Genomic DNA, 18,658 nt, shown 5'->3' with positions numbered 1-18,658 from the left:
TCACACAGGGTTCAGGCAGCACTTCTTTGGAACAGCTCGTTTTGTTGGTTATTCTGGCCATGGTTCACCCCGGAGTTTAAGCTGGTGGAGCAATAAAGCTCACCTTAACTTTGAATTGGCTACTGGGTTTGTGGCTTTGGGGACCGGGGCGGGGATACCCGTGTTTGAGCTTGATGTTGCGCTACGGACGTAACAAAGGACACTTTACCATGTTATTAAAAAACTATGATTAATTAGAATGAGCATTAATACAATTTAATCAAAGTGACAGAAAACGTGATGTAACTTGATTCTGTTGCAGTTTTCAACAAAGGCTCAGTCCCCAAAATTATGTGGGCTAGCTCCTTTACTCAACAAGTTAAGAGAGAGTAACTGTATCCTAACCCTGTAACTTACAGTAACTATAGTACTTCATATTTAAAATGTAGCACATTTAATGAAGCAAAGCTACTGTACTTCAGGTGGGAGGCACTCACTGAACCCATTTCACATGGAGAGATGAGCCAATAGGACATGAAGCTGTTCTTAGTCTTGAACACAAGAACGCGGCGTTTCTCACCTGAGAGGTAGCGAGCAGGTGTACCGCACTTGGACTTGGAGTCTGACTTGGTTCACATTTGAGGCCTAGAGAGGTGAGGATTTCTGTGAGGACTTCATACCGCGACGCATTGTTGACCTTCAGCTCATCAAAAGCGTCCAATGGCAAATTCTGAGAGTCGGGAGCAATTTCAAAGTGGACCTGCAGATATACATGTTTAAGTAAAAACATCAGAGGATGCAGGAAACATTGATGTGGCAGCAAAAGTGAGTATTATTTATTTTATACTGCAAATATTTGCACCTAATAAATCTGCTTGTAATCTAGACATCATATGACACCGGGCTTCATTTACTAGCCCCGCAGTTAGCAGTACCACATACCCACTGCCAGCACCTGGATTCATTCAGAATGCATAAATAATAATAATAATAATAATAATAATAATAATAATAATAGTGATAATATTTCTAGACCCGACTGCAAAAGGACAGAACAGTTCCTGGATTATAGAAGTTTCAGGCTGCTGTGGCAGGTAATTTACTACTAGCTGCACCATTAATAAAGGAATCGTGTGCTATAGGGAGACTGCTAGATCAGCTGATCTCTTAGATCTGCTGCTATAGGCTCAGACTGCTGGAAACATCCCATGATGCAATTATCCTTCACCTGAAGGCATTTTTGCCTCTATCGGACAGTGCAGCACTGAAGATGGAAAATCAGGAGAAAGAGCAAACATCAGAGTTGAATCCAGGCTGCTGCACTCCTGTGGTGGGGCGTACCCACTGAGCCACTCACACTCATGTCAGTCACTGAGACCTCATACATCTGAACCTCTTTCTTCCTGTTAAGAGATTTTCCAACTGCCGCCAAGTCCTTGGACGTGGGGTCGCCTGAATGTTGGGCTTTTCTCTCTAACATCACATGGTCTTTATGTGTGAGGCAACTGTTGCTTTGATCTGACACTACAGAAATACAACAGCATGCAGGTTCACTGTCCCACATGTGTTAACACTAGGGCTGCCACGATTAGTCGACTAGTCACGATTACGTCGACTAGTCACGATTACGTCGACTATTAAAATCATCACGACTGATTGAATAGTCGACGCGTCGTTTGAAGCTTTGTAAGATCACAAAAGACGCAGGAATAAGTAGTAGGATTTAAGAGTGTAATAACGGACTGAAACAGAAGATGGCAGCACTGCATGTACAAGGATGCCAGCTGCCGTTAAACCCCGAAGAAGAAGAAGCTGTGTCCCAGAATTCATAGCGCAGCCCAGCTCAGTTTCCAACAATGGCGGCAGCTAGTTAGTTTTAATATTACTCTTATTATTCTTTCTGGGTCACAAAATAAACGTTTAACATATTTTCAGGCGAGAATGTAGCTGTGTAAACCTCAAATATCTGCTCAGTTTATCAAGACACCACATATTTTCAAAAGCGCTGCGACGTTTTCGGAGACGTCTGTTAGCCACTAGCTCGATAGCTAGCCGGGGGCTAGGCTAACTAGAGCCGTGAGAACACCGGACTCCCGCTAATCGTTTTCAAACCCACCGCTGTCTTTCGCTACTCAGGTTAAACATGATATATAAGTCACTTAGATAACTTAAAAATGTTATTGTTTGGCTTTTTTTTTAGTATTTATTTGTTCCTGAGTAAATCGGTTTGGCTGAGATTAAAGTTATAGTTTTTACACAGCTGAATAAACGTCAAGCAGACAGCTGATTATCAGAAGTGTGAGATGCTCGAGAATTTACTCCTGTGTCCTGTTATATTTTAGATAGCAAGGAGTTTATTAAACTTCACCAAAACAATCTGCAAATTTCATTAAAATTTAACAAACTATCTTTATTTTTAGTTAGCACATACCTGAAACACTTAAAGCTGTAAGCTAATGATAGTTATATAAGAGCAGATGCTGCTGGTGCAATAAGCTGTATGTTTTACGTCCAATGGATGATGATCTGATTAGTCGACTATCAAAATAATCGTTTGTGGCAGCCCTAGTTAGCACTACTGCGGGCCCCAATAAAAGCTTTACATGGGTTTACCTGACAAAGGACAGCTTCTCCACTGTCCCCTCCGTGGGTCAGTCGTACAATAACCATATCCTTATGGGGGACATCCCCTTTCAGCTCCCCCCACAGTTCAACTTCTCCTCCCCCCCGAGGATCCCTGATGTAGACTTTCCCACTCGCCAGTATACTCAGATTCAGCTCTGTGCTGTCTTCCTTGGTGAAATTCAGCTTGTTGACCTGCATGCACTGGCTCTGCCTGACTTCCAGGCAGAGTCCTGCAGGGCACAGAGAAGAGGCGAGCCCGAGGACCTTGCCCCCCTGGCTCAGGTAGGTGAGAAAGCGGGTCTGAAGCTGGGGACTTAGGGTTTCCTCTTCTGCCAGCACCAGGAGTCTTGTGTTTTCCAGCCAGGGATCATTCAGCGCCTGCTCTGGCTGGAGCGGATAGATGATGTTACTTTCCGTGTTTATACATTCTGATAAAAGCTGGCGAACTGTCTGAAAACGTTCCTGACAGCCCCCCGTGTAGACGAGAACATTTGGGAGTTTGTCACCGCTTTGACCAAAAAACCCTCGGGAATCATGTTCAAGTTCATCGAGACACTCGTTTCCAACCGAGTTATCATCCGGTAGGTCTGGAATATTCTCAGCGGAGGCATATTTGACAGAGAGTATAGTACTGTTCTCCAGTTCCAGACATTCGTGGCAGCTGGACAGATGCAGGTGGTGTCCGTGGCCCTCCATGTGGTGATGATTCCCCAGGGAGTGTTCCTCCAAGTCGCCGAGAGATTCCAAATCCTGGGAGCTGCGGAGCGGCTCTGACCCTCGCTGGTCCTCTAACCTCCTCTTTACCTCTGGGATGAGAAGGAAGCTGCCTTTACGGCACTGCAGATGATGGTGGCGAGCTATGGGCTCTCCAGTGCTGCAGGGAAGCAGTGACGACTGTGCCCGTGGGCTCTGTGGACGCTGCTGGTCCAGCAGTGCACTCAGAGTGGATTCTGGCAGGAGGACAGCTGTGGAAATACAACCACACCACAAAAACATCAGAACCATCTGCTGATCTATCTTCGTATTCAAACTTCAAACAACTGTTTCTGTCAACCACTAAACTACTGAACAGTAAAACAGTAACAATGGAAGCTCTTTGGTGCAGTTCTTGTATCCAGCAGCGTCGGAGAACAAACAGCTCAGAGCTGCTGGAACCTTTCATTTCAGCTGTGCTACACCACAGAAGAAGAAGCACTGAATAAATAAATAAATAAACGCACAAACACACACACACAAGCATTAATAACAGTGTGCAATACACATACGCTTATTCTTCTTATTTTTATTACATAAGTTTCTGTGTTGTGTCGTTTTGGGTTGTACGTAGTGCCGACGTGGGACAATTTTCCGATCTCATTTCACTATCGTACTATGGATGACTGTGCAATGACAATAAAGAGTTATCTTATCTATCTGTCTATGTAACAATCACACACATTCATTCTTCGATAGAAGCATCAGAGAGCAACCTGGCAACTTTCCGAAGGATATTTGGCATGTTTGACAACCAGGGATCGAACCAGCAACCTTCCAGTTAGTATACGACCTGCTCTACCTCTGAAGCTACAGCTCGTGTCATGATGGGGTAAGAAGCTCGGTGGCTGTAGAGTAGGGCTGCACGATTTAGCATAAAATGAGAATCACGATTCTCTCATGATTTTCTTTTCCAGTATAAATATTTATTGCACTTATTAACTGCACATCAACTTCGTAACAGTTGAGACTGAACATAAAAACAACAAATAAACATAAAAACAACAAATGTCTCACGTTTTGTCGTTGCCGCAAAATGTTGTACTGCTTGAAATTGCGTCTCCACCGTTGCTCGACACTGTGTGTATAGAGCAGGTAGTGCAACAATAGAAAAATAGTTGCAGCACTGTGTAGCGTTTGTCTGGGGCATAGGTGTCAAACTCTGGCCCGCAGCGTAATTACATTTGGCCCGTGAAGCCATACCAAATTACTATCAGAGCTGGCCTACTGGTATTATACAGCTAATATATATATTGTTTAGTATTAAGCTTTGCTTGTTCCATATTCAATTCAGAATTTTGGCCCACTGTGTATTTGAGTTTGACACCCCTGGTCTAGGGTGTTGATCGTTTTCCTAAATCCCTCGTTTTGCAGTGTTGATGGAGCCATATCTTTGGTCAGCTGATAAGTGATAGCCTCCGTAATTTCTTTGTGCCTGCGGGAGTTCGACGGGTATAGGGAAGCGCTGTATAAGGTTCCCGTTATTGATGTTTGGGTGGTTGACCAGGACGGATTCTCTCCTGTCACTTTCTCGTCATCTCTGACGTGCTCTCCTTGTTTTTCCTGACAATTTTAGCAGCCAGCTTCTGTATCACGTGGTATAAGGCTCCGCCCTCGTCACTTGTTGAGCAGGAAGAGTGAGCGCTTGTTTTCATGCAGATTACGTCCCGGATCAAAATGCGGTACAATCGTCGTCTTTTTTTTTTTTTTTTTTAAATCGTTGTCATTTGGAAATGAGATCGCACATAAGTATGAATCGAGATCGCGATTTTCTAACGATTAATCGTGCAGCTCTACTGTAGAGTTCCACATGTCGGGCAGTTACAGGTCACAACTTCCTCACAGACAGAAAATATGTTTGTGACATTATTTAAACCTGAGCTCCTGAAAACAGTCAAAAAATGTCTGTAACTCTTCAATGGGTCACGAGACAGTTTAAGCTTAAACTGTGCAGCTCTATAGCTGTAAGCTCAACGTTGTATATGAGGTTTTGTGAGTGAAAGCACTTTCCTGCTGCTGCTGGATGCAAGGCTGAGTTTAAAAAGCTACTTCAGACACTACAGGGTGAGAAGGTGGTGACAACACGAAACGTAAACTAACAATAAGAAAGTTTATTCTCCTTCTGAACGTCATCACTGCAGGACTACATGAACACGACCTCGGGGAAGTATATTAGGACGTTTGGTAGAGGGGTGGAGCAAAACACGACCAACAGAATTACAGTACGATCCTCATCGCTTTCTCTACGGTGACAAGATGAAGGTGACAAGATGAAGGTGTTGGCACAGGAAATTTTCCAAGTGCTGTTTTCTTTGGGCTTTATCAATCACGCTGATCAACATAATACTCAATGCAAACGAGACACGAGTAAGGAACTGTGAGGTGTGACACCGTGTAACAAAAACATCGTAGAAAATCTACTTGAAGACAACATACGGACTATCTTTGAGGGCGTAAGTCCATTGTCCAGCTGGAGGCGATCTTCTATGAAAGCTATCCCGAGCTGGCTGTAGCTCTCCACGCTGGCTCGAGCGACTGCCCTGAACGGCTGGCCAGGGCAACACGCCACAGGGACACAGCAGTCGGACAACTTCAGCACCTGCACAACACACAGTGACACGTGTTAGAGTTCAGCATGCCCCGCCTACATCATCACCTGGTGTTCAGGAGGGATCAGTACAGAAACAATAAGCCTGTAATGATGGTCACGTGTCTATTTTCACCTCACTTCATAAAAGCTAATAACAACCACAGCATCATCCCAACAGCATAAAGGCTCCATCAGCACAAACCAGAACATGTACTTCATCCCATATTTGTTAAATGCATGTTTCTGTGTGCTACATTTGACATTGCTAAAATACTAAATATGAAAACCATCATAACCACCAAACCATTATTATCCACATTCTGCATTTGTGCCGGTTCATTCAGTGTAGTGTTTTAAAGAGGCACAAAGGCTCCAACAAGGAAACAACGGCCTCATTTACACTGAGGTCACGTCAGCACCTGCATGCTAGCTACAGACGCTTGTGTTACAAACACACTTAAGTACAAAGACCTGGTCAATTACTTTGTGACGGCAACATTACAACAATGGGATTGTCCCATTAGCATGGTGGGTAGCTAATGTGGCTAACGTTACGTATGGCCGATGCTCTTCATAGTTCTGTATTAAAGCACAGCCAACTCTACATTCAGCTGTTTTTCTTTCTGTTGGAACATAAAATAAGAGCCAGCTCATTAGGACAAAAGTGACAACCAGCCAATGTGTTTAAGCCATTTAAAAGAAAATTATTATCACTTTAGAACCACGTCACTGACAAAAATCAGCATTCACATAAGCTTAAGCCCTCAGCTACGATTAAGGGAACTTTCTGAATGTGACAAAGTGAAGTACAGTGCTTGCAAAAGTATTCGGCCCCCTTGAACTTTCCCACATTTTGTCACATTACAGCCACAAACATGAATCAATGTTATTGTAATTCCAGGTGAAAGACCAACACAAAGTGGTGCACACGTGAGAAGTGGAACGAAAATCATACATGATTCAAACACTTGTTACAGATAAATAACTGCGAAGTGGGGTGTGCGTAATTATTCAGCCCCCTGAGTCAATACTTTGTAGAACCAGCTTGTGCTGCAGTTGCAGCTGCCAGTCTTTTAGGGTCTGTCTCTACCAGCTTTGCACATCTACAGACTGAAATCTTTGTCCATTCTTCTTTGAAACAGCTCCAGCTCAGTCAGATTAGATGGACAGCGTTTGTGAACAGCAGTTTTCAGATCTTGCCACAGATTCTGGATTGGATTTAGATCTGGACTTTGACTGGGCCGTTCTAACACATGGATATGTTTTGTTTTAAACCATTGTTGCCCTGGCTTTATGTTTAGGGTCGTTGTCCTGCTGGAAGCTGAACCTCCGCCCCAGTCTCAAGTCTTTTGCAGACTCCAAGAGGTTTTCTTCCAAGATTGTCCTGTATTTGGCTCCATCCATCTTCCCATCACCTCTGACCAGCTTCCCTGTCCCTGCTGAAGAGAAGCCCCCCCAGAGCACGATGCTGCCACCCCCATATCTGACAGTGGGGATGGTGTGTTCAGAGTGATGAGCAGTGTTAGTTTTCCACACATAGCGTTTTGCATGTTGGTCTCATGTGACCAGAGCAGCTTCTTCCACATGTTTGCTGCGTCCCCCACATGTTTGCTGCGTCCCCCACATGTTTGCTGCGTCCCCCACATGTTTGCTGCGTCCCCCACATGTTTGCTGTGTCCCCCACGTGTTTGCTGCGTCCCCCACGTGTTTGCTGTGTCCCCCACATGTTTGCTGCGTCCCCCACATGTTTGCTGCGTCCCCCACATGTTTGCTGTGTCCCCCACGTGTTTGCTGCGTCCCCCACGTGTTTGCTGTGTCCCCCACATGTTTGCTGCGTCCCCCACATGTTTGCTGCGTCCCCCACATGTTTGCTGTGTCCCCCACATGTTTGCTGTGTCCCCCACATGGCTTGTGTCAAACTGCAAACGGGACTTCTTATGGTTTCTGTTAACAATGGCTTTCTTCTTGCCACTCTTCCATAAAGGACAACTTTGTGCAGTGCACGACTAATAGTTGTCCTGTGGACAGATTCCCCACCTGAGCTGTAGATCTCTGCAGCTCGTCCAGAGTCACCATGGGCCTCTTGGCTGCATTTCTGATCAGCGCTCTCCTTGTTCTGCTGTGAGTTTAGGTGGACGGCCTTGTCTTAGTAGGTTTACAGTTGTGCCATACTCCTTCCATTTCTGAATGATGGCTTGAACAGCGCTCCGTGGGATGTTCAAGGCTTGGGAAATCTTTTTGTAGCCTAAGCCTGCTTTAAATGTCTCAATAACTTTATCCCTGACCTGTCTGGTGTCTAAATCCAATCGAGAATCTGTGGCAAGATCTGAAAACTGCTGTTCACAAACGCTGTTCACGTGTGCACCACTTTGTGTTGGTCTTTCACGTGGAAGTCCAATAACATTGATTCATGTTTGTGGCTGTAATGTGACAAAATGTGGAAAAGTTCAAGGGGGCCGAATACTTTTGCGAGCCACTGTAGGTTTACTTATTTGGACACCAAACGTTGTTACGGTCTCTTGGTGAGCAATGGCGAGGACAAACATGGCGTTTAAATTATGAGTTTCTTTGAAAGAAATGGAGCATTTTTGTTGTTGTTTGAATCTTGCCTGTAAATTAGCCTGACATGGGACCTTTTAACTTTTATTGAAAAGTTAAAAGGTGTAGTAACTGATGAGCGTCTCCAGTAGAGGGCACTATTGGGCTTCTTTTCCTGGAGCGACTCTCCTGTTATTAGTGTCATTATTACAGCGTCCCATCAGTCAGGGGCAGAGGATGAAGTTTTGTTTTACACTGCAGAAAAGCTGCAATCAAGAGAAACTATTGAATAAATGAGCAGATACCTCCACCTTTTTTTCCTGAGCTTACCAAACAAAATCCAAATTTTATTAATTTCATTATTTTAAAATTTTGACGTTTGTCTTTAACCCTCATGCTCGGGTCCTCCACCAGAGGCTGGGAGGTTCCTGTGCAGCATCTTTGCTGTTCCCAGGACTGTCTCTTCTTAGACATCTGTCCTGAGCTGTGCTGGAGCAGGTCACCCAGTCAGTGTTTCATTCATATACATACAAGCTTGTTGCTTCATAATGAGAACAGACGTTAAGAAAGCACATTGCTTACTTTCTTATTGGACGGCCGATGAGAAGGAGAGCCCACTTTATGTTCTGTAGCTTGTATGATGAAAAAAATATTGTCTATTCGTGGAGCACAAACGGTAGAGGACCGCAGGAGGACAGTCCACTGGCTGAGGTCCTCACATACCTGGAAAAGTACAGAACAGACGACAAGTTCAAACACTACAAAGTGTTACACATAAAGTAGTTAACAATAGTCACATCAAGACTCGCAAAATTTCAAAATCTCTGGTAGCCCTTTGGGCAGGCATTCTTCAGTTTTTGGTAGCCCAAAATAAATTTAAGTAGCCCGAACAAAAAAGAAAGCTATTTTTTTATGTTTTGTTTCCGTTACAATATTATACATTAAAGTATAATATTGTAACGGAAACAAAAGTTAATCAAAAAAATTGTTAAAATACAAATCACAGCAACTGTATAAAAATTACAACCATCAACTCAAATACTTGGTTCAAATTGAACAGAAATTTCTATGAACTTGTAAGAACTGTGAACATGAATCTGTGTCAGATCCTGAATCTGAAATTTCCACTGAAGTCACGGGTAAGAAGTAAGTGGAACCAAGATCGAGACCATTTGCTTTTTGAAGTTTGCAAAGACTGATAAATTTTGCCAAAGGTAGTTCACTCTTTGCAACATAGTAGCTGTTCTAAACAGCTTTTTCAGGAGTTCTTGTTGTGCTTGGTTTATTTTTAGTATGTTTTTTTTTCCCAATTGCTGTTTGTTCTGGGAAAGATGCTGCAGACTGGGCAATAATGCATTTCTCATGGGTTCTGATGGGGTCTTTCTTAAAATTACTGGTCCCAGTAACAAAGGTGCTTGTCGACTCAGAAATCAAATGAAACTCACAACACACCTGGCAGAACATCATGTTATTTATCTCGTCATATTCCAGCCACAGAAATTCTTTTGTCCATGAAACCATAAAGCTGCACTTTCTTTTTGCCTTATAGTCTGATTTGTCATAACTTTTCCGTTTTGTGGTAAGCTTTTCTTTGGCTGTCACTTCTTCACGCTGACCTGTCTTATTTGGCTCAGCAGAACTAAAATATATATCCTGCTGCTTTTACACACGCACTCACATAACGCTCAGCGATTCTCTGCGATCAACCTCTCACATGTTTAAGCTGCAGGAGATTTCACTTGTCATGTTTGCATAGTAAGCTAACGATTGATAAGACGATGTCAGAGGAATTGGTGCGCAAATTTTCGTCACTCACCAATCAGTGCTGTCGCTCTCTATACACAGTTAGCGCGATTGCAAAGTGAAAGCAAAAACAAGCACAAATTCGAACGCGATTTCAATATGTCACATATTGACAGTGACTCACCGATGCCAATGACATAATTACTCAGCTACATTGGCGAAAGAATACAAAAGCATTGACATATATTTTTCCTTCCTACGATAGGCCGACGGGCAGGGCAGAGATAGATTTTGGTAGCCCGACTGGTAAAATCGCTAGCCCCGGGACGTCGGGCTAGCGATTTTGCGAGCCCTGCACATGTTTTCTGGGTGTCCCATTATCAAGTACGGTATCAGCGTGGTGTACAATGTGAAATATGAAAGTGTTGGGCTAAGATGTTATTTCATTGTGGGAATGGCTTTAGCAGGACCAGCTGTTAAAGCTCCGATGCAAAGACGAGTCCCTCATACTGTAACAGCTGACCTGTTCCTCTGTATTCACTCTTCCCATGCTCGTGCAAGACACTAGTGGTAGTTACAATCACCTCGTTCTGTTTTCATACAAGGGTGCATTCTGATCCTAACCCTGCTCAGCATTTCACCATGCTCCATTTATTCTGCTACATTACTCTGGCTCGCAGGCCAGACCTGAGGTGCTTGACTGTGGATCACACCAGCAATGCACTGTGCAGCAAAGTCTGTGCAACATCCTACCCAATGATCCAGGGATCTGTCTGATAATGGAACCAGTGGCCTGGATACTGGGAACTCATGAAAGGGCCCAGAGGGTACTATCAGTGGGTTCATCAACCAAGCTGACATGGCAGACTGACCTTTACTAATACACAGTGGTTGCAAAAGTATTCGTCCCCCTTGAACTTTCCCACATTTTGTCACATTACAGCCACAAACATGAATCAATGTTATTGGACTTCCAGGTGAAAGACCAACACAAAGTGGTGAACACGTGAGAAGTGGAACGAAAATCAGACATGATTACAAACATTTGTTACAAATAAAAAAACTGCAAAGCGCCGTCCAGCCCCACGCACGGGGTGATCCGCGGTAGCTCGTTAACGGAGATTTGCCGTGTTGTGGCGTTAACGTCATTTCAGATTAACGCTGACAGCACTAGTGGGAACACAACGAATATGACTGCACATTTACTCCGACATCATCCTAGTGCAAAGACAAGTGGAAGCAGACAAAAACAACAAGCACGCATGCTACAAACTTTACCCGAGTCATTTAGACAGCCGTTAGCACATGATTCTCCTTATGGGGACCTGATATGTTTAATATGCTGCAGAGAATATAGCCCAGAAGAAGCGTATAGTATAGCTTTTATTTTGGAAAGAGACATTTCTCTGTAATAAACTCTCTTTTCCAAAGATGAGTGATTCCTCGACCTGTAATTTGAGACAGATGTAAAAAAATATACGAGTATTGGCTCGTGGGGCTAAATATGAGGAAAAATGCAGCACTCCTACAAAGTCTCATATTCCAGCACACATTCACAAAAAGACAAACATTCAAACTGCAAATGATACGGAGTGAATTAGTTTAATGTTGTTTATGCATGTTGGACACTTCTAACATAAAATTTTAGGTCATGATGATTTATGAGCTGAGACCGGAGTGACACAAGTGTTCAGAATAATTAGTCTCTGATTTATAATTAGAGTAGTAGCTTTTTTATCTAAAGCCAGCAGGCAGGCTGAAGGAAAACAGCAAACATCAAATGAGCTACGTCCCAGTCTACAAATGTTACAGCCCACAAACAAAAAACGACTGAACCAGTCTTGCTGTCAGAATAAACTGGAATATAGCCAAGCGAGTGATTCGCTTACTGCACTTTTCCAGCTGACAGCTGGTGTGTCTGATGGTCTCAGTCAGCAGTGCCCTGCACTCTCAGTGTGAGCTGCTTCAGCTGCTTTCCTGACAGAAAGGTGACTGTGGGTAGCACCCAGTAAACATTGCTTTGAACTTCAGGCAGCGGTACACCACATCTGCATGCTGCCATGTGACTGGAGCACAGGCTCTTTAACAGCTGTACCTATTAAAGCGCCTGTGACTGTATGCCATATGTATTTGAAAATGTGTCTCGATTTCAGTTTTCTTGAACTTGTTTGTAGTTTTCCGTCATGTGTTTATTCTGACAGATGCTGCTGTTACCCAGTCACACAGCTGCATAACTGCCTGTTATTCTGTCATTCTGACACTACTCTGGAAGTTCAATCCTGGCAATCAAGCCAATGAAAAGGTAGGATGTAGCACTACACCAGGGTCTGGCCATAGACTCAGAGCAGCATAACCACATTGTATAGAGCACAGCCGCGCACAGCTCACAGACACCAGTGAGACACCAGAGAGACACCAGTGACACTACAGTGAGACAACAATGGAACTACAGTGAGACTACAGTGGGACACCAATAACACTACAGTGAGAAACCAGTGAGACACTAATGAGACACCTTTGAAATTACAGTGAGTCTACAGTGGGACACCAGTGAGTCTACAGTGAGACACCAGTGAGTCTACAGTGAGACACTACAGTGGGACACCAATAACACTACAGTGAGACACTACAGTGAGAAACCAGTGAGACACTAATGAGACACCTTTGAAATTACAGTGAGTCTACAGTGAGACACTACAGTGGGACACCAATAACACTACAGTGAGACACCAGTGAGACACCTTTGAAATTACAGTAAGTCTACAGTGAGACACTACAGTGGGACACCAATAACACTACAGTGAGACACTAATGAGACACCTTTGAAATTACAGTAAGTCTACAGTGAGACACTACAGTGGGACACCAATAACACTACAGTGAGACACTAATAAGACACCTTTGAAATTACAGTGAGTCTACAGTGAGACACTACAGTGGGACACCAATAACACTACAGTGAGACACCAGTGAGACACCTTTGAAATTACAGTGAGTCTACAGTGAGACACTACAGTGGGACACCAATAACACTACAGTGAGACACTAATGAGACACCTTTGAAATTACAGTAAGTCTACAGTGAGACACTACAGTGAGACACCAATAACACTACAGTGAGACACCAGTGAGACACCTTTGAAATTACAGTGAGTCTACAGTGAGACACTACAGTGAGACACCAATAACACTACAGTGGGACACCAATAAGACACCTTTGAAATTACAGTAAGTCTACAGTGAGACACTACAGTGGGACACCAATAACACTACAGTGAGACACCAGTGAGACACCTTTGAAATTACAGTGAGTCTACAGTGAGACACTACAGTGAGACACCAATAACACTACAGTGAGACACCAGTGAGACACCTTTGAAATTACAGTGAGTCTACAGTGAGACACTACAGTGAGACACCAATAACACTACAGTGGGACACCAATAAGACACCTTTGAAATTACAGTAAGTCTACAGTGAGACACTACAGTGGGACACCAATAACACTACAGTGGGACACTAATGAGACACCTTTGAAATTACAGTAAGTCTACAGTGAGACACTACAGTGAGACACCAATAACACTACAGTGGGACACTAATGAGACACCTTTGAAATTACAGTAAGTCTACAGTGAGACACTACAGTGGGACACCAATAACACTACAGTGAGACACCAATAACACTACAGTGGGACACCAATAACACTACAGTGAGACACCAATAACACTACAGTGAGACACCAATAACACTACAGTGGGACACCAATAACACTACAGTGAGACACCAATAACACTACAGTGAGACACCAATAACACTACAGTGGGACACCAATAACACTACAGTGAGACACCAATAACACTACAGTGGGACACCAATAACACTACAGTGGGACACCAATAACACTACAGTGAGACACCAATAACACTACAGTGAGACACCAATAACACTACAGTGAGACACCAATAACACTACAGTGGGACACCAATAACACTACAGTGAGACACCAATAACACTACAGTGAGACACCAATAACACTACAGTGAGACACCAATAACACTACAGTGGGACACCAATAACACTACAGTGGGACACTAATGAGACACCTTTGAAATTACAGTAAGTCTACAGTGAGACACTACAGTGAGACACCAATAACACTACAGTGAGACACCAATAACACTACAGTGGGACACCAATAACACTACAGTGAGACACCAATAACACTACAGTGGGACACCAGTGAGTCTACAGTGAGACACCAGTGAGTCTACAGTGAGTCTACAGTGAGACACCAGTGAGACACCAATAACACTACAGTGGGACACCAGTGAGTCTACAGTGAGACACCAGTGAGTCTACAGTGAGACACCAGTGAGTCTACAGTGAGTCTACAGTGAGACACCAATAACACTACAGTGAGACACCAATAACACCACAGTGGGACACCAATAACACCACAGTGGGACACCAGTGAGTCTACAGTGAGACACCAGTGAGTCTACAGTGAGTCCAGGGCTCGCAAAATCGCTAGCCCGACGTCCCGGGGCTAGCGATTTCTCCAGTCGGGCTACCAAAATCTATCTCTGCCCTGCCCGTCGGGCTATCTTATGCCGGGCTCACACTGTGCGATTTTGTCAGTCGCGCGATTCAGCTCCTGCTCAAACTGCACGATTGACTCGCATGGGTTAAAAGTTCGTAGGTCACGATGCAGGGTCTCACACTATACGGCCCGATGCTCTGATGCGACCCGAGTGCTCACACTGTGCGTCCATAAAATGAAGGTTATAACAGAAATTCTGTCGCTCGCTCTCCCTCTCTGTCTTTCACTCACACAGACACGCACACCACCACCATCAACTTTGCTAAATTGCTAATGAAAAACATTGATCAGGCAGCTGTGATTGAGCAGCAATGTCCATCCAACTATTTTCACGGTTGTTGTGGTCGTGATAATTTTGTGAGGCCACATCGAAAAGGCTCGGATGAGCTTTCCAAAGTTCTACAAATGCCTCCATCGCTTGTGTCCAGATCACACGTTGCACTGCCGTGCTACGCCGTCTTTTTCGCTGACATTTGTGTTTGCGCGCGCAGTGTGAGAAACTACACTCTCACGACGGTCACGACCAAGCGATTGATGATCGGGAGCTGGTCTTGAGGTGTTAATCGCTTCTCGTTACCCCACGTATACTACACGATGCACGACGCACGATGAAGGCCAAAATCGGGCCGATCGCCAAAACGGTCGCACGACTCAAAAATCGGCTCAAAATGGGCCAAAAATCGCACAGTGTGAGCCCAGCAATAGGAAGGAAAAATACATGTCAATGCTTTTGCATTCTTTCGGAAATGTATCTGGGTAATTATGTCATTGGCATCGGTGAGCCAGAATTTGCGCTTGTTTTTTGCTTTCACTTTGCAATCGCGCGAACTGTGTATAGAGAGCGACAGTACTGATTGGTGAGTGATGATAATTTGCGCACCAATTCCTCTGACATCGTCTTATCAATCGTTAGCTTACTATGCAAACATGACAAGTGAAATCTCCTGCAGCTTAAACATGTGAGAGGTTGATCGCGCAGAGAATCGCTGAGCGTTACGTGAGTGCGTGTGTAAAAGCAGCAGGATATATATTTTAGTTCTGCTGAGCCAAATAAGACAGGTCAGGGTGAAGAAGTGACAGCCAAAGAAAAGCTTACCACAAAACGGAAAAGTTATGACAAATCAGACTATAAGGCAAAAAGAAAGTGCAGCTTTATGGTTTCATGGACAAAAGAATTTCTGTGGCTGCAATATGACGAGCTAAATAACCAGGGCTGCACATAAGTGGTCCGCAGGTGCGCATTCGCTGTCAAAATAAAAAGAGCGCACAAGATAAGAAGTTGCAACGCATGTTTGCGTACATAAGATTTTCTGGAGGAGGACAGACATTTGTGTAGAACTCTTAAAGATGTCGAAGAAGCTCCTTTAAGCAATTACTTTGGTGTTCCTCCACCTCCAAAGAAATGTCAGAAGGAGTCCGAACCACAAAAGAAGCACGTATTCTCGGAAAAGTGGTTGCAGGAGGTGAGCTGGCTTCAAACAAATGATGAACGCACAGAGAGGTGGTGCAGAATGTGCCGTGAAAATCCCACTCTAGCGGACAAAAACAGGCTTTTATATGGACGCAAACGCGCGTCGCAACGTCTTATCTGGTGCGCGTCTTTTATTTTGACAGCGAATGCGCACATGCGGACCACTTATGTGCACCCGTGTAAATAACATAATGTTCTGCCGGGTGTGTTGTTGGTTTTCCCTCGATTTCTGAGTCGATAAGCGCCTTTGTTACTGGGACCAGTAATTTTAAGAAAGGCCCCCATTAGAACCCATGAGAAATGCATTATTGCTCAGTCTGCAATATCTTTCCCAGAACCAACACCAATTGCAAATAACAAACTAAAAATAAACCTGAGACATCTGTTTAGATCAGCGTACTATGTTGCAAAGAGTGAACTACCACTGGCACAATTTAGCAGTCTTTGCAAACTTCAAAAAGCAAATGGCCTCGATCTTGGTTCCACTTGCCTCTTACCCGTGACTTCAGTGGAAATTTCAAATTCAGGATCTGACACAGACTGATTCATCTCCTACACAGTTCTTACAAGTTCATAGAAATTTCTGTTCAATTAGAACCAAGTATTTGAGTTGATGATTGTAATTTTTATACAATGTTGTAATTTGTGTTTTTTTGATTAATGTTTTGTTTCTGTTACAATATTATACTTTAATGTATAACATTGTAAAGGAAACAAAACAGGAAACAAAGCATCAATGAAAAAAATTGCTCTCTTTTTTATTCGGGCTACTTAAATTTATTTTGGGCTACCAAAAACTGAAGAGTCCCTGCCCGAAGGGCTACCAGGGATTTTGAAATTTTGCGAGCCCTGGAGTCTACAGTGAGACACCAGTGAGACACCAATAACACTACAGTGAGAAACCAGTGAGACACTAATGAGACACCTTTGAAATTACAGTGAGTCTACAGTGAGACACCAGTGAGTCTACAGTGAGACACTACAGTGGGACACCAGTGAGTCTACAGTGAGACACCAGTGAGTCTACAGTGAGACACTACAGTGGGACACCAATAACACTACAGTGAGACACTACAGTGAGAAACCAGTGAGACACTAATGAGACACCTTTGAAATTACAGTAAGTCTACAGTGAGACACTACAGTGGGACACCAATAACACTACAGTGGGACACTAATGAGACACCTTTGAAATTACAGTAAGTCTACAGTGAGACACTACAGTGGGACACCAATAACACTACAGTGGGACACTAATGAGACACCTTTGAAATTACAGTGAGTCTACAGTGAGACACCAGTGAGACACCAATAACACTACAGTGAGACACCAATAACACTACAGTGGGACACCAATAACACTACAGTGGGACACCAGTGAGTCTACAGTGAGACACCAGTGAGTCTACAGTGAGACACCAGTGAGACACCAATAACACTACAGTGGGACACCAATAACACTACAGTGGGACACCAGTGAGTCTACAGTGAGACACCAGTGAGTCTACAGTGAGTCTACAGTGAGACACCAGTGAGACACCAATAACACTACAGTGAGACACCAGTGAGACACCAATAACACTACAGTGGGACACCAATAACACTACAGTGAGACACCAATAACACTACAGTGGGACACCAATAACACTACAGTGGGACACCAGTGAGTCTACAGTGAGACACCAGTGAGTCTACAGTGAGACACCAGTGAGACACCAATAACACTACAGTGGGACACCAATAACACTACAGTGGGACACCAGTGAGTCTACAGTGAGACACCAGTGAGTCTACAGTGAGACACCAGTGAGTCTACAGTGAGACACCAATAACACTACAGTGAGACACCAGTGAGTCTACAGTGAGACACCAATAACACTACAGTGAGACACCAGTGAGTCTACAGTGAGACACCAATAACACTACAGTGAGACACCAATAATACTACAGTGAGTCTACAGTGAGACACCAGTGAGACACCAATAACACTACAGTGAGACACCAGTGAGTCTACAGTGAGACACCAATAACACTACAGTGAGACACCAATAACACTACAGTGAGACACCAGTGAGTCTACAGTGAGACACCAATAACACTACAGTGAGACACCAGTGAGTCTACAGTGAGACACCAATAACACTACAGTGAGACACCAATAACACTACAGTGGGACACCAGTGAGTCTACAGTGAGACACCAGTGAGTCTACAGTGAGTCTACAGTGAGACACCAGTGAGACACCAATAACACTACAGTGAGACACCAATAACACTACAGTGAGACACCAGTGAGTCTACAGTGAGACACCAGTGAGACACCAGTGAGTCTACAGTGAGACACCAGTGGGACACC

The 18,658-nt window shown here is 43.9% G+C and overlaps 1 protein-coding gene across 1 annotated transcript in view; it reads right to left on the bottom strand.

Moving 5' to 3' along the window:
* hlcs (holocarboxylase synthetase (biotin-(proprionyl-CoA-carboxylase (ATP-hydrolysing)) ligase)) overlaps positions 1-18,658 on the bottom strand; it is a 49,085-nt gene that overhangs the window by 29,500 nt on the left and 927 nt on the right. The window contains exons 2-5 of the mRNA XM_087846977.1: positions 9,068-9,208; positions 5,794-5,956; positions 2,593-3,569; positions 560-739 (exon numbers count right to left, since the gene is read on the bottom strand). Of these exons, the coding sequence (XP_087703103.1) occupies positions 560-739; positions 2,593-3,569; positions 5,794-5,956; positions 9,068-9,208 (1,461 nt within the window). The remainder of the gene's footprint in view (positions 1-559; positions 740-2,592; positions 3,570-5,793; positions 5,957-9,067; positions 9,209-18,658) is intronic.

The sequence above is a fragment of the Neolamprologus brichardi genome, chromosome 10 (genome assembly GCF_056152115.1).
Source record: "Neolamprologus brichardi isolate AB-2024 chromosome 10, ASM5615211v1, whole genome shotgun sequence".
NCBI classification, from domain to species: domain Eukaryota; kingdom Metazoa; phylum Chordata; class Actinopteri; order Cichliformes; family Cichlidae; genus Neolamprologus; species Neolamprologus brichardi.
The sequence above is the reverse complement of the archived record's forward strand: the minus strand, read 5'-3'. Positions and strand labels throughout refer to the sequence as shown.